The sequence below is a fragment of the Miniopterus natalensis genome, chromosome 11 (assembly GCF_054644295.1).
Source record: "Miniopterus natalensis isolate mMinNat1 chromosome 11, mMinNat1.hap1, whole genome shotgun sequence".
NCBI lineage: Eukaryota > Metazoa > Chordata > Mammalia > Chiroptera > Miniopteridae > Miniopterus > Miniopterus natalensis.
The window spans coordinates 5,892,400-5,905,821 of record NC_142091.1 but is presented as its reverse complement, the minus strand read 5'-3'; the positions used below and the strand labels follow the sequence as shown (position 1 = coordinate 5,905,821).

Here is a 13,422-nt window from a genome sequence, read left to right as displayed (position 1 = left end):
CGCGGGCCGGGCGGGGCCCCGATCCCGGGGAGAGGCCGCGCGGAGCGGCGATGCGCGGGGGGCGCGGCGCGGGGGCGCGCGGGGCCGGGGCGGTGGGAAGCGGGCGCCCTGCCGGGGGAGGAGGCGGGGACTGGGAGCGGCGGCGGGACCGAGGGGCCTCGCGCGGGGCTCGGGGTCGGCCCCGGCTGAGCGGCGCCCACCCCGCAGGCTGCGGCGCGATGGCGGAGAAGGCGCTGCAGGCCGTGGGCCGTGGGCTCGGACCCGGGGCTGTGGCCGCGGCCATGGCTCCGGAGGACGCGGCGGAGCCCCCCGTGCTGACCACGCACCTGAAGAAGGTGGAGAACCACATCACCGAAGCCCAGCGCTTCTCCCACCTGCCCAAGCGCTCGGCCGTGGACATCGAGTTCGTGGAGCTGTCCTACTCCGTGCGCGAGGGGCCCTGCTGGCGGCGGCGCGGTAGGCGGCGGGCGGGCGCGGCCCCGGGGCCGCCTGCTGGGGCGCGGGGGGCCTGGGTGCCCCTGTCGTGCAGATCCTGCACCCGTGGGCCCCGTGGGGACACCAAACCCTCAGCCCTCGCGGCGCTGAGGTGCGGGGCCTGGGCTCCCCCGCCCGGGAGCCTGCGGGACGCTGGGTCGGACAGGCGGCCGCGGCTTTCCTAGTGTCACTGATCGGGAAACTGAGGCCCAGGGAAGCTGAGTGACCTGACATGTCACATAGCGAGCAGGCGCTGGGGCGGGGCCAGAAGCTGGGTTTCACAGCCCTCCATGCATTTTTCTGCCAACGTAAGAATGTCCAAACCTATAGAAAAAAAAATCTATGAGTTTACTTAAACTGAGGACCTGCCCAGAAGCAAGATCTCAACAGACAGAAAATGCTCCATGCTTCTGAGGACCGGAGAACCTTTAGGATCAAAGGACAGAGAGCAAAAGGAAGGTTGCATGAAATCTGTTGGTGGTAGATTAGGCAGGTGGAAGAGCCCAACTGGGAAGTCTCTGGAATTTAACATTTGCAATAAATGGAAATGGCAACAAGATAACGATGAGGACTGGGAGCAGGGCCCCTGTAGAGGGCGATTACACCTTGGGGGCCTGGAAAAGAGGGTTATTCTGGCTTTTATTTCTAAGGTGTGTTATCCTAGGATGCTCAAGAACAATGGACGGGGCTCACTGGGGGGAAATTCAAGAACTGCCCAGTTAGGAATTTAGCATCAGATCACCCTGTGAAGTTACTTTTAGTGACTGAGCTTGCCAGGCCTGCCATGTGATCCCCTCAGCTTGTCAGATTGACTACACAGCCCCTCTTTCGTTCGGTGTTTTTTCTCTCCCTTAACTTCCCTTTTACAGCATTTTCATCTCCTCTTTTCCCTCGTCAGGACATTTGGGTAAGGTCTGGGGATCTGAGTTCCGCTGAACCACGACCATCCCCCGCAGCTGCCCTGGACGCTTGGCCTAGGAATAGAGAAGCTGGGTTTCCCCAGAGCCTGGCGTGGGTCAGGAGTGGAGCTGGGACATTGCTCTCTGAGGCTGAAGAAGCAGATCTCAGGTGCTTCAATTCAGAGCAGAGCTGTTTCTGCATTTCCCGCCCTCCTTCCGGTGAGCCACCAAAAGGTGGCAGGGCATGAGCCAACGGAAACTGAGGCACCCTGTTCCTAAGCAGCCTCTCCGCTCTGAGACCAGCTCTGGACAAAGTGAGGGGGCAGGCCTGGCCCCGCGGCTCAGCAGTTGAGCATCCACCTGGGATCCAGGAGATCACAGTTCAATTCCCGGCCAGGGCACGTGCCGGGCTGTGGGCTCGATCCCCAGCAGGGGGCGTGCAGGAGGCAGCAGTCAGTGACTCATCATTGATGTTTCTATCTCTCCCCCTCTCCTTTCCTCTCTCTGAAATCAATAAAAGCATATTTAAAAACAAAACAAAGGGGTAGCTATAATTTCACTAGCCCTCTCATTTCCTCACAGTTTAAAGGAGAAATGAAGATAAAGAGGAAATGTGGTAAGATGAGCCAGCTGTCTGGTTGCTTCAACCCACCAGCCGCAAAATTGGCGTCCCTTAGGCCTTTTGACCTTTTCCGCTCTGCTGTCCATCCTGCTGACTCTTCCACCCCTTGCCCCTTTCTCTGTCCTCTGCTCTCCTCTCTCTAACTTCTCTTTTCACTTGAACCACTCTCTCTGTGTCTAAAAGGTAGAAAGTAATTACAGGGAGAGAGAGAGGGAAAAGAGCAAGAGGTGTGGAGAGGGAGATTTTAGCCTTTTTGAGGTAAGGATTCATCACCAGTCTCCCCTAATTATATGTGATATTTCTTGTTTTTTAAAACACTTTTTAAAACTCCTCACCTGAGGATATGTTTTTATTGATTTTAGAGAGAGAGGGAGAGAGAGAGAAACATCGATGTGAGAAAAACATCCATCGGTTGCCTCCCGTATGCACCCCAACTGGGGATCGAACCCGCAACCTGGGTATGTGCCCTGACCAGGAATTGAACCCAAGACCCTTCAGTGAGTGGGACTATGCCCCAACCAATTGAGCCACACCAGCCAGGGCAAAACACTTTTGTTGTTGTTGTTGTTAATCCTCACATGAGGATGATTTTTTCCATTGATTTTTTTGAGAGCGAGTGAAAAGGGAGGGAGGGGGAGAGAGAAATATCAGTGTGAGAGGGACACAGCCATTGGTTGCCTCCCAAATGTGCCCTGACCAGGGCTGGGGATCGGGCCTGCAGGCCAGGTATGTGCCCTTGACCCGAAGTTCAACCTGCAACCAATGCTGTAGCCACTGAGACACACTGGCCAGGGTCAGGGTTTAAATGTATATATATATATAATATATACATATATATATGTTTTTATTGATTTTAGAGAGGGAGGAAGGGAGAGGGAGATAGAAACACAGATGAGACAGAAGCATCAGCATCTATTGGCTGCCTCCTGCACACACAAGACCTCTGTGGGGGATTGAGCCCAAACACTTTTTTTTTTTTTTTTTAAGAAATATGTCTTTATTGATTTCAGAGAGAGGAAGAGAGAGGGAGAGAGAGAGGTAGAAACATCAATGATGAGAGTCATTGAGATGCTGCCCCCTGCTGGGGATTGAGCCTGCAACGCGGGCATGTGCCCTGACAGGAAGTCAAACCAAGCTCTCCTGGATCCTAGGTGGATGCTCAACAGCTGAGCCACGCAGGCCAGGCAAGCACAAACACTTTTTAGTTAATTATCTCAATATTCAAAATAACCCTGTTATATCCTTGGTAGGAGATATTACTATATTTATTTTATAGATGAAGAAATGGAGACACTGAAAAATTAAGTGACTTAAAATTGCAAAGAGAGTTACTGACGGAGGTGGGACTAGAACTTTGGTCCTTTCTTGCCTGAAGGCCTGGCAGGCCCCTTCCATGCTGAGCAGTTATGGTACAGCAGGAATCGAAAGACACTGGTTTTTAGCTGCTTGTAAACAATGTGGTCTTGGGAGGGCTACTTCCTCTCTCCTGGCCTCACTTTCCTCATCTGTGATCTGGGGTGATAAGGTACCCACCACCCAGCTTGCTGTGAAGCTCAGATGGTATCTGTGGATATGCTTTGTGGAAGGCAAGTGTAAGATATTTGTATTGGGCATCAGTGTTCTATCTAGTCCTTAATGCGGGGCAGGTTTGTCATCGACAGTTTCTTTCCCTGCAAAAGAAGTCACTTCCCATGTGTGGCTCTGAAAGGCATGTGCGGCAGTGCAGAAGCACAGATCTTCCTGACTGATGATGGTGATGACTGAGGCAAGGGCTGGAACCTATGACTTCCCCTCTCCCAATAAGCAACTTGCTGTGTGACCTGCAGAGAGAGTGGCTAGGGAACTGGGCTCCGTGGGGGTCAGAGAGGGTGGCAGTGAGCAGAGAACCTGGGGGGGGACTGGCGTTGTGGCCTCACCGGCAGGCCCGCTTCGTTGGCTCCACCCCGTTTCACCAGGGGACCATGGAGTTGCTGCCCGCTGCTCCCTGGGCTGTGCTGACATATAGGGGAGCTTTCCCCCCAAAGCGTGGACAGCGTCTGCTTCCCTTTCCCCGCTGGGGGCTGCTCACCCTCCAAGGCTTAGTGCCAAGGCCACCCCTTCCATCAAGCCATTCCAGACTCCCCTTCGCCCCACCCGCCACTCCCGCTGCCTGCATCCTCCTGCGTTAGTTATACTTTTGTCATGACCCTTATTTTGTCTCCTTTAGATCCATAGATGTTTTCCATCATTTTTACCTAGACTGTGGCCTTCTGGAGTACAGGAGCTGTGTCTTCCTCATTTCTTTTGTCCAGTGTCTAGTACAGAGCTTGGAATGTAGTAGATATCAATAAGCATTTGTCAAATAGAATTAATAATAAAATGTCACTTAAAAAATTATTTTTTTAATCCTCACCTGAGGATAATTTCTCCATTGCTTTTCAGAGAGTGGAAGGGAGAGAGAGAGGGAGAAACATCGATTGGTTGCCTCCTGCACTGCCCTGACCGAGGCCAGGGATCAAGTCTGCAACCCAGGTACATGCTCTTGGCAGGAATTGGACCTGGGACCCTTCAGTCTGCCGGCTGATGCTCTAACCACTGAGCCATACCAGTGAGAACAGTAGAGTGCCACTTTTTAAATTCACTCTGTGTGCCAAGCACTGTCATATGCCTTACATATATTATCTCAGTGAATCTTTATAGCAACCCTATGAGATAGGTACATCATCCTCATTTTACAGATGAGCAACCTGGAGCTCAGAGAGGTTAAGCGCATGCCCGAGGTCACACAGCTTGTAAGCCAGGATTTGAACCTAGATTCACCTGACTCTAAACCAGTGCCTGTGCTGCCTCCTAGTGAGTGAATGAAGGGTGAGATTTTACTGGGCCATGTCAGGAGCTGCAGATACAAGCACACAGAGAGCTTACAAAGAAGATGGCTTTTTCAGAATGAGGCCAAATCTCGGAGAGGACACTATGGAGCATCTAGTTGCCAGGCAGTCTGCTGAGGCTACAAAGATGAGTAAGACAAAAACTCTGCCCCAAGGAGCTCACCAGCAGTAAATCGCAGACCTGCGGGCGTACAGGAAGTGCTGGGGGACACGGGATAGTCAGCCAGCTCGGGCAGGATCCAGAAAGTCTTCCTGGAGGGGTGACAGCGTGATGGCTGTTTATAGAAGAGAATCAGGGTTTCCTGTAACCTTGACCCCTCTCCATGCCCATCCATGAGATGTGGGGTTTTCCCCTGGTTTTCAGAAGAGTGTTGTCACCTCTGGTACTTCGCCTGTAGTAGTGGTCATTTCTAGGGGGATGGGTAAGAGGGTGTGGGTTATTGTCGGGGCTCAGGGTTACTCCTCCATCCTAACCGATCCACACTGAGTAAGGACTGCCTATTTCACTGAGAGCCACGGCTGCTCCTGAAAGCTCAGGATGCCTCTGTTCACTGCAGCCCTGATCAAAAGTTCCTCCCTCCCTCCCTGCAGGTTATAAGACCCTCCTCAAGTGCCTGTCAGGTAAATTCTGCCGCAGGGAGCTAATTGGCATCATGGGCCCCTCAGGGGCTGGCAAGTCCACGTTCATGAACATCTTGGCAGGATACAGGTGAGGATGAGGGCGGGACCCAGGAAGGAGGAGCCCCTGGGGAGCACAGAAGGTGTCCAAGTAGCCTCAACACCTGTCCCCAACGATGCTCCTGCAGGGAGTCCGGAATGAAGGGGCAGATCCTGGTCAACGGGAGGCCGCGGGAGCTGAGGACCTTCCGCAAGATGTCCTGTTACATCATGCAGGACGACATGCTGCTCCCACACCTCACAGTGTGGGAGGCGATGATGGTGAGGCGGACGCCACCTCCTCCTCCCAGTCGCCCCTCCTGCCTGCTGTCCCTGTCCTCCAGGGGCCTCCTCTCCCACGTAGCTGACCCGCCTGTTCTCTGGGCCTCAGGTCTCTGCTAACCTGAAGCTGAGTGAGAAGAAAGAGGTGAAGAAGGAGCTGGTGAGTGGGAAGGGGAGGGAAGGGGAGGGGAGGGGAGGGGGGGTAGAAGGAGCTGGTGAGTGGGGAAGGAGAGGGAAGGGGAGGGGAGGGGGGGATGGCACAGCCCTGCTTTTCAGTGCTGCTGAGTTCTGGGGCGGAGCTGGGGGCTGGGATAGCAGCGGCCCAGGCTGGCACAAGGGACCTCGGGAGATGCTATTTAAATGGGGGTGGTACACGGGAAAGGGGAGATGCTGAAGCTGATCTGGGGTTGGGGGCGGGGCTGGGGCAGGTGACGGAGATCCTGACAGCCTTGGGCCTGATGTCCTGCTCCCACACGAGGACAGCCCTTCTCTCTGGTGGGCAGAGGAAGCGCCTGGCCATCGCCCTGGAGCTGGTCAACAACCCACCTGTCATGTTCTTTGATGAGCCCACCAGGTAGTTCTCCCCCTTCCTGGGCCCTGGCTGGCGCTGGAGGCTGCGTCTGCTCGGCGGCTGTAGACCAGAGCCTGTGTTCTCAGCCTCCTGGGCCCAGACGAGGGCTACTTCTCGTCACCATCCCTGCCAGCCCTGTTGCTGTAGCAGCCCCATCCTTCACACAGCAGGAATCCCAGTGTCCTCCCCTGATACCTCCCTCTCCTTCTCCCGCCACAGCCAATCAGTCACCAAGTCCTGCAGATTCTACCTCCTTTACCATCTCTCAGATCCCCCCTCTCCCACCCCTGTGCCAGTGCTGAGCTCAGGACACCAGCAGTTCTTGCCTGCATTCCTCAGACTCCCGCCTCCTGGTCTCCAGTCTCTCCCAGCCAGGCCTTCCTCCATCCTGCCACCAGATGAACTTTCTAAAAGACAGGTCTGGCAACACTCCCTCCCCTTCTGAAAAACATGCAGTGGTGCCCATTTGCCCTCAGGATAAAGTCGGAGGACTTACAAGGTCCTGCTCGGAACCTACTTCTTTGACCTCACACCTTGCTTCATGCTGTCTTGTGTTCTACGCTCCAATAATACTGAGCTGCTTGTGATTCCTTAGTCAGGCCATGTGTTTCATGCCTCTGAGCTCTGCACATGCTGTGTTGCTGCCTGGATGCCCTTCACCACCGTGCCTGCCCTTCCACCTTCCCCTGGTTGAGCGCTTTCTTCCTCCAGGCTCCCTCAGGAACCTTCTCTGACTGCCCCACAACACCCTAGTACAGATGGACTGGGTCCCCCTCCGCTCTTTCACCCCATGTTTCTACCGCATGCTCCACGTGATCACAAATGGTCTGTGCACTGTTTTCTCCCTCTACCTAGAGTCTGTGTCTTATTTATTCATTATTGTAACCCCAGTGCCTGGCATTCAGTAGGTGCTCAATGTATGCTTATTAAACTGAACAGTGCTCTAGGCTTCTTGGTACCTCCAAATGCCTGAATTATAGGGTGTACAGGATGTAGGGGTGGCCAGAGTGGCCCCTTCCTGCCAGCTCTGTCCCCTTTAGAGTAAGTTGTCCCACCCCAAACACTCCCTTCTTTTGGCTCTGCCCACCTCACACCGCCCCCTGGTGGCCTCCCTCTGGACAGTGGTCTGGACAGCGCCTCCTGTTTCCAAGTGGTGTCCCTCATGAAGTCCCTGGCCCAGGGAGGCCGTACCATCATCTGCACCATCCACCAGCCCAGTGCCAAGCTCTTTGAGATGTTTGACAAGGTGAGTCTCTCTGGTCCTCAAAGATGACTGACCCGAGATGGGGAGAGGGAAGGGGTCAGTAGAGGTGCTGGCCTTGTTCTCCTCACCCTTCTCTTTCCACCTCAGCTCTACATCCTGAGCCAGGGCCAGTGCATCTTCAAGGGCATGGTCACCAAGCTGATCCCCTATTTGAAGGGCCTTGGCTTGCACTGCCCCACCTACCACAACCCAGCTGACTTCAGTGAGTGGGGGCCTGTTGGTAGGGCCTGGGTTATGCGGGGGGCCAAACTGGGGGCTTGGGTCATGCCACCTGCCTTCACCATACACCCAAGGAGGGGCTGGCTTGCCCTTGGGAACCAAGGATAGATCTTAGCTGAGCACTGCCCTCTGTGTACCCCAGTCATTGAGGTGGCCTCTGGCGAGTATGGAGACCTGAACCCCATGCTGTTCAGGGCTGTGCAGAATGGGCTGTGTGCCGTGGCGGAGAGGAAGAGCAGCCTGGAGAAGAATGAGTCCCCTGCCCCCCGCCCCCCTTGCCCTCCGGTGAGTAGGGGTGAAGAGGGCAGAGAGTATAGAGTGGGGGAGGGGAGAGGGGACCGTGATAATGGCCCTGCCAAAGAGGCTGTCCCTCAGAGGCATCACAACCATGGGGTACTAAGAAGAACCCAGGACTTGGAATAGCCCTACTACTAACAGCTACGGGACTTTGGGCACTTTACTTGGGGTACTTTGAGCTTCTGCTTTCTCCTTCATTTATTCCTTCAGTAAATTTTTACTGAGCATCTGTAGTGTGTTGTCCCCAGTGCCAGCACAGTGCCGCCTGGTAAGCTAGGCTGACACTGTCTCTGGCCTCGTGGCCAGCATGGCTTTACTGTCATCTCCAGCCTGGAGGTGATTGTGCTTAACTCCCAGGGCTGATGGGTGGCTAAGATCCTCACGTAAAGCTCTTCCTGCCGTAGCTGTTCATTCAGAGCCACTTTTCCTCCTTAAACGAGACACTATAACCCTCGAAACAGGAAGCGTTAGTGTGTCGCTGTCACCGTTATTATCATGTTATTATTGTTAAGTAGCACTACTGTGGAAGTGGTGGCAGAAAGGAATTACACCCTTAGCGTCAACGCTTTACGATGGGTTAAAGAGAAGTGATTGATCTACTGGGGGGCCTCGCGGGTGTCCACTCCCCTTCTCTCTCCCCCTCCCGGGTTGTTAGCCCTCCTCCTGTGTCTGTATCTCACTGCGATTTGCGCCCTAAGGCCGCTTCAGGCTCGCCGCTCAGTGGCGATGACCCCCTGTAGACCTGGAGGACCCCGCCCGGAGGGCTCAGGGGCCTCCCCATTCCCCGCGGGGTGCGGGTGCGTGGGGCCTGTGGGTAGCCTCACTTGATCCAGTTTCCTCTCCCCAGGAAGTGGATCCCATTGAAAGCCACACCTTTGCCACCAGCACGCTCACACAGTTCTGCATCCTCTCCAAGAGGACCTTCTTGTCCATCCTCAGGGACACGGTGAGGCGTCAAGTTGGGGGAGAGGGGGCTAGCATAGGCCTAGCCTTTTGGGGCACAGGATCCCAGCAGCACCCCCCCCCCCCCCGCAGTGCACCTCTGGGTCTACGTGCCTGTGAGGGCAGCTCAGGTCCTACCCCAGTGTGGGTGCCCATTCCTAGCCTGTGACCCTTCCCCTCTCCTTGTGATGACTGTCACACAGGTCCTGACCCACCTGCGGTTTGTGTCCCATGTGGTGATTGGTGTTCTCATTGGTCTCCTCTACCTGCACATTGGCGATGACGCCAGCAAGGTCTTCAACAACACCGGCTGCCTCTTCTTCTCCATGCTGTTCCTCATGTTCGCTGCCCTTATGCCAACTGTGCTTACCTGTGAGCTGAGCCGCCCTGGGCAGGGGCAGGGGCAGGGGCAGGGGCCGGGGCGGGGACGCTGAGGCAGGGGCAGGGGCCTAATCTGTATGTGTCCTCAGTTCCCTTAGAGATGGCAGTCTTCATGAGGGAGCATCTCAACTACTGGTACAGCCTCAAAGCGTATTACCTGGCCAAGACCATGGCCGATGTGCCCTTTCAGGTGAGCTCTTCCTCTCACCTGCCCTCTGCCTCCCTCCTGTCTTGCCTCCCTCAGCCTTACCACCTGTCATCTTTTCCTTTACTTCTACTCACTTAGAAAATAGGTGGTGAGGACCTGCCGTGCACCAGGCCCTGTGCCAGGTGGGGACATAGCAGTGAATGAGAGGAGAGTCTTGACCTTGTGGGACTTAATTTTCTAGTGGGAACAACTGATGACAAACAGAAAATGATAAAAATAATAACCCTGCAAATGACTGTAAATCTCATTTGAAGCGGTAGAGAATAGTGCCAGCTTGGAGCCTTAAGGCTGCTTGCTAGCTGTGAGACACTGGGCAAGTCACTAAGTGTCCCTTTGCTTCAGTGTCCCCACCTGTAAAAGGGAATGGTGACAGAATCTCACTTGGGAATGGCTGAGAATTAAATGAGTTAATACATGTCAAGCGCTTAGAATGGTGCTTGGCACATACTAAAGTGTCCAAAAAATGTTCGCTGTTTGGGGTTGTTGTTATTGCCACCACCACCCTGTTTCAAGCACTAGGGCCATGAATAATCCATAGGGCACCTTTGTGCAAGTTAGAAAAAGGTGCCCCTTCCTCAGAGTGGATGCTGCACTGGGCCAGGGTGCCCCTGGCTGCCTCTTGTTTATTAGGTGTCCTTGTGCAGGGAACAGCCTATGTGACTGTGTGTAGTAGGGTGAGCCCTTTCCCTTCAGGAGTCGGTAACTCATAGGGGACAAAGCTCATATGTAGAGTTAATTAACAATATGAGGAATAAGTTGGGCCGGGGTAGGGACTTTGGGAGCTCAGAAGATATAGAAGTCACCATGCCTGAGCCGGTCAGAGTGGGTCTAATGGAAGATGTGAGGCTGGAGGATGAGTGGGGCTCCTACGGCCAGGGAGGAGGACATGGGACCCGGGGGCGCAGCCTGAACAGGAGTGTGAAGCCTGGACTAGGCACAAGCTCTGTAGGAGCAGCTGTTCTAGAGGCTCCTGCCTGGGTGAAGGGGAGGGTTTGGGCTGCCCCAGCCCTATGCCACTCCCTAGGTGGTGTGCCCAGCGGTGTACTGCAGCATCGTGTACTGGATGACAGGCCAGCCAGCTGAGACCAGCCGCTTCCTACTCTTCTCAGCCCTGGCCACTGCCACAGCCTTGGTGGCCCAGTCTTTGGGGCTGCTCATTGGAGCCGCCTCCAACTCTCTCCAGGTGGGAAGGCTGGCCTTTGGGGACCCCTGAGAAGGGAGGAAACAGGGGCTTGCATAAGGAGTGGGAGAGATCTGTAGGAAACCTTGGGGCACCCCAGGACTGGGTCTGTCCTGGTCACCCCTGTGATGGCCCGGTCCCCTTCCTTCCCCTCCAGGTGGCCACGTTTGTGGGCCCGGTTACCGCCATCCCTGTCCTCTTGTTCTCGGGTTTCTTTGTCAGCTTCAAGACCATCCCCACTTACCTGCAATGGAGCTCCTACCTCTCCTATGTCAGGTCAGTGCAGCCTCCCCTGCCATCTGCCCCTGCTGCTCCCTGCAGGAGGTCATGCCCAAGGAGTGACAGAGTTGCATCTGGGCTCTGGCAGTTTGCCCAGGGAGCAGTGACCCTCCACTCCGTGTCCTCCCTGATGCCCCTGCTTGCCTAGGTACGGCTTTGAGGGTGTGATTCTGACCATCTACGGCATGGAGCGAGGAGACCTGGCCTGCTCGGAGGAGCGCTGCCCTTTCCGGGAGCCACAGAGTATACTCCGGGCGCTGGATGTGGAGGATGCCAAGCTCTACATGGACTTCCTGGTCTTGGGCATCTTCTTCCTGGCCCTGCGGCTGCTGGCATACCTTGTGCTCCGGTACCGGGTCAAGTCGGAGAGATAGAGCCCTGCCCTGGCCTGTGCCCAGCCCCCGCAGCAGGAAGCCCCCAGCTCCAGCCCTTCGGGACTGTTTTAACCTTGTAGACCTGGGCACTGGTTGCTGGTGCAGCCCCCCCCCCCCCTTTCAGCTCCTCCACAGGCTGGGGGGCTGGCTGTGCTCCCAGCCTTGGCCCTTGGAATGGGGGCTGCAGCCCTCCACGCTGTGCCCAGGAGTCTTCCCAAGTTGATGTGGTTTGTAGCTTCCTCCCTTCTCTCTCCAACACCTGCATGCAAAGACCACTTGGAGGCTAGTACCTGTCTTCCTGCCCTCGGCACCCTCCTCTGTTGTCTGCCTGAGAGCCCAGGCTCCCCAGGCCCCCACTTACAACTGACCAAAGTGGCCCCCTTTGGGGGTTCCAACCACACAAGTGTTTGTAAACTGAGCTGTTATAAGGTTGGGGCTCCAGGGCTGGGCCTGATGGGGTCCCTGGAAGTCCCATTTGGATGCTGGAATGGAGCAGGGAAGGACTCTGGAAGTCTCTTCCTCCTCCTATGCCCCCACCCCGCCAGAGCCTCATTAATTTGGACAATCTGCTGGGACAGAAGCTGGGTTTTCTGTCTGGGTCATCCTCCCAATCCTGGGGATTGGAGCAGCCTGGGGCCATGGGATGCCCCTTCCCCCTTCCCATCACCTTTGGTGGGAGTAGGGCCTGGTGGCACCTCTGCAATAATGTCTCCGTTTCTCTCTCACCTGCCACTGGAACTGGAGAGTGCACTTTATTCTGGGGGGTGAGTGGGAGAAGACCCAGGCCTCCTTTCTCCCTGCAGCAGCGCCTGCAACGTTCCCTCCCCTCTCAGGAGTTACAGGCACATACATGCTATCTCAGCCCTACACACCCTTGCTGTCCCTGATGGCTCAGAGGAAGAGTGATGGTGGCAGGGTGGGGGTAGGTGCTGCAGGGAGGGCAGTGCCAATCTCCTCCTGGGGTTCCTGCTTTGACTGTAAGGATGTTGTCCAGGGCATCTTCTGGATCTGTTGGTGTCTCCCCACCCCAGTCTTCCCTTCCTCCCAAGCCAGGGGTGGCGCAGGGCATTAGTTCCCTGGAGTTCAGGACCTAACACAAGCACAAGCATGGGCATAAGTTGGCCTTGGCCACTGCCACCTCATGGCCCTTCTTTTGTGTGTCAAGCTGGCGTTGTCACTCTTCCACCCCCTCCCCAGCCATTTGTTGCTCATTCAAACTCTTGTCCATGTCTCTCTACCCCTTCCCATCAGCCAAGGTGGGCCCTGGGCATGCCCTGGGCACCAGGATGACAGACACACCTGGAGCACGTCTGGCTTTCCTGGTGGGTCCAGGCTCATTCCACTTCTGATTTCCCTTTCCCTAGGACTCTTTCCCTTATTTATTACTATGCATATACCTCTCTCCCTTCCCTCACCCTGCCACAGATCCTCCCCATCACACAGAGATGCCAGTGCAATTTGTGGGATTTCACCCATTATTAATAAAACCTATATTTATACAGTATGCAGTGTGTACATGTGTGTGGGTCTGGCACCTGATACCATGGGCTGCGAGGGGGTATTCAAAGCACTTGGCAAGAAGTCTTTGAGCTTTAGGGAGCCTGTGGCAGGGGAGGGTGAGTCCTAGGTGTATGTCAAGCTAGTGAATGTGTACCTTATGAAATACCTATGTCATGTTTTGCATCTTACAAATGCTTCATGTTTATTATCTCAAGGGAGTCCCATGACAACCCTGCATTATTCCTCATGACAACCCATTTTGCAGATGGGAGAACTGAGGCTTAGGTTAAATCACTTGTCCAATGAAGACGGAACCAGGTCTTCTGCCTCTAGGCTCCTCATCCTTGACATCTGTTCATGGTGGACCTGTAAGCTGTGTGTGGGTGCCCTATGTCTGCTGCATATG

The 13,422-nt window shown here is 55.2% G+C and overlaps 1 protein-coding gene across 1 annotated transcript; it reads left to right on the top strand.

Annotated features, from left to right (window-relative positions):
* The first annotated feature begins 218 nt into the window (after positions 1-218).
* ABCG4 (ATP binding cassette subfamily G member 4) lies at positions 219-13,020 on the top strand. Its single transcript, XM_087821486.1, has 15 exons — positions 219-456; positions 5,454-5,571; positions 5,669-5,801; positions 5,911-5,961; positions 6,230-6,375; positions 7,495-7,618; positions 7,724-7,838; positions 7,998-8,140; positions 9,000-9,098; positions 9,298-9,466; positions 9,565-9,665; positions 10,708-10,866; positions 11,021-11,139; positions 11,291-11,491; positions 11,652-13,020. Exons 1-15 carry the CDS (start codon positions 219-221, stop codon positions 11,737-11,739), a joined length of 2,004 nt encoding a protein of 667 aa, XP_087677612.1. The 3' UTR covers positions 11,740-13,020.
* Positions 13,021-13,422: the final 402 nt, after the last annotated feature.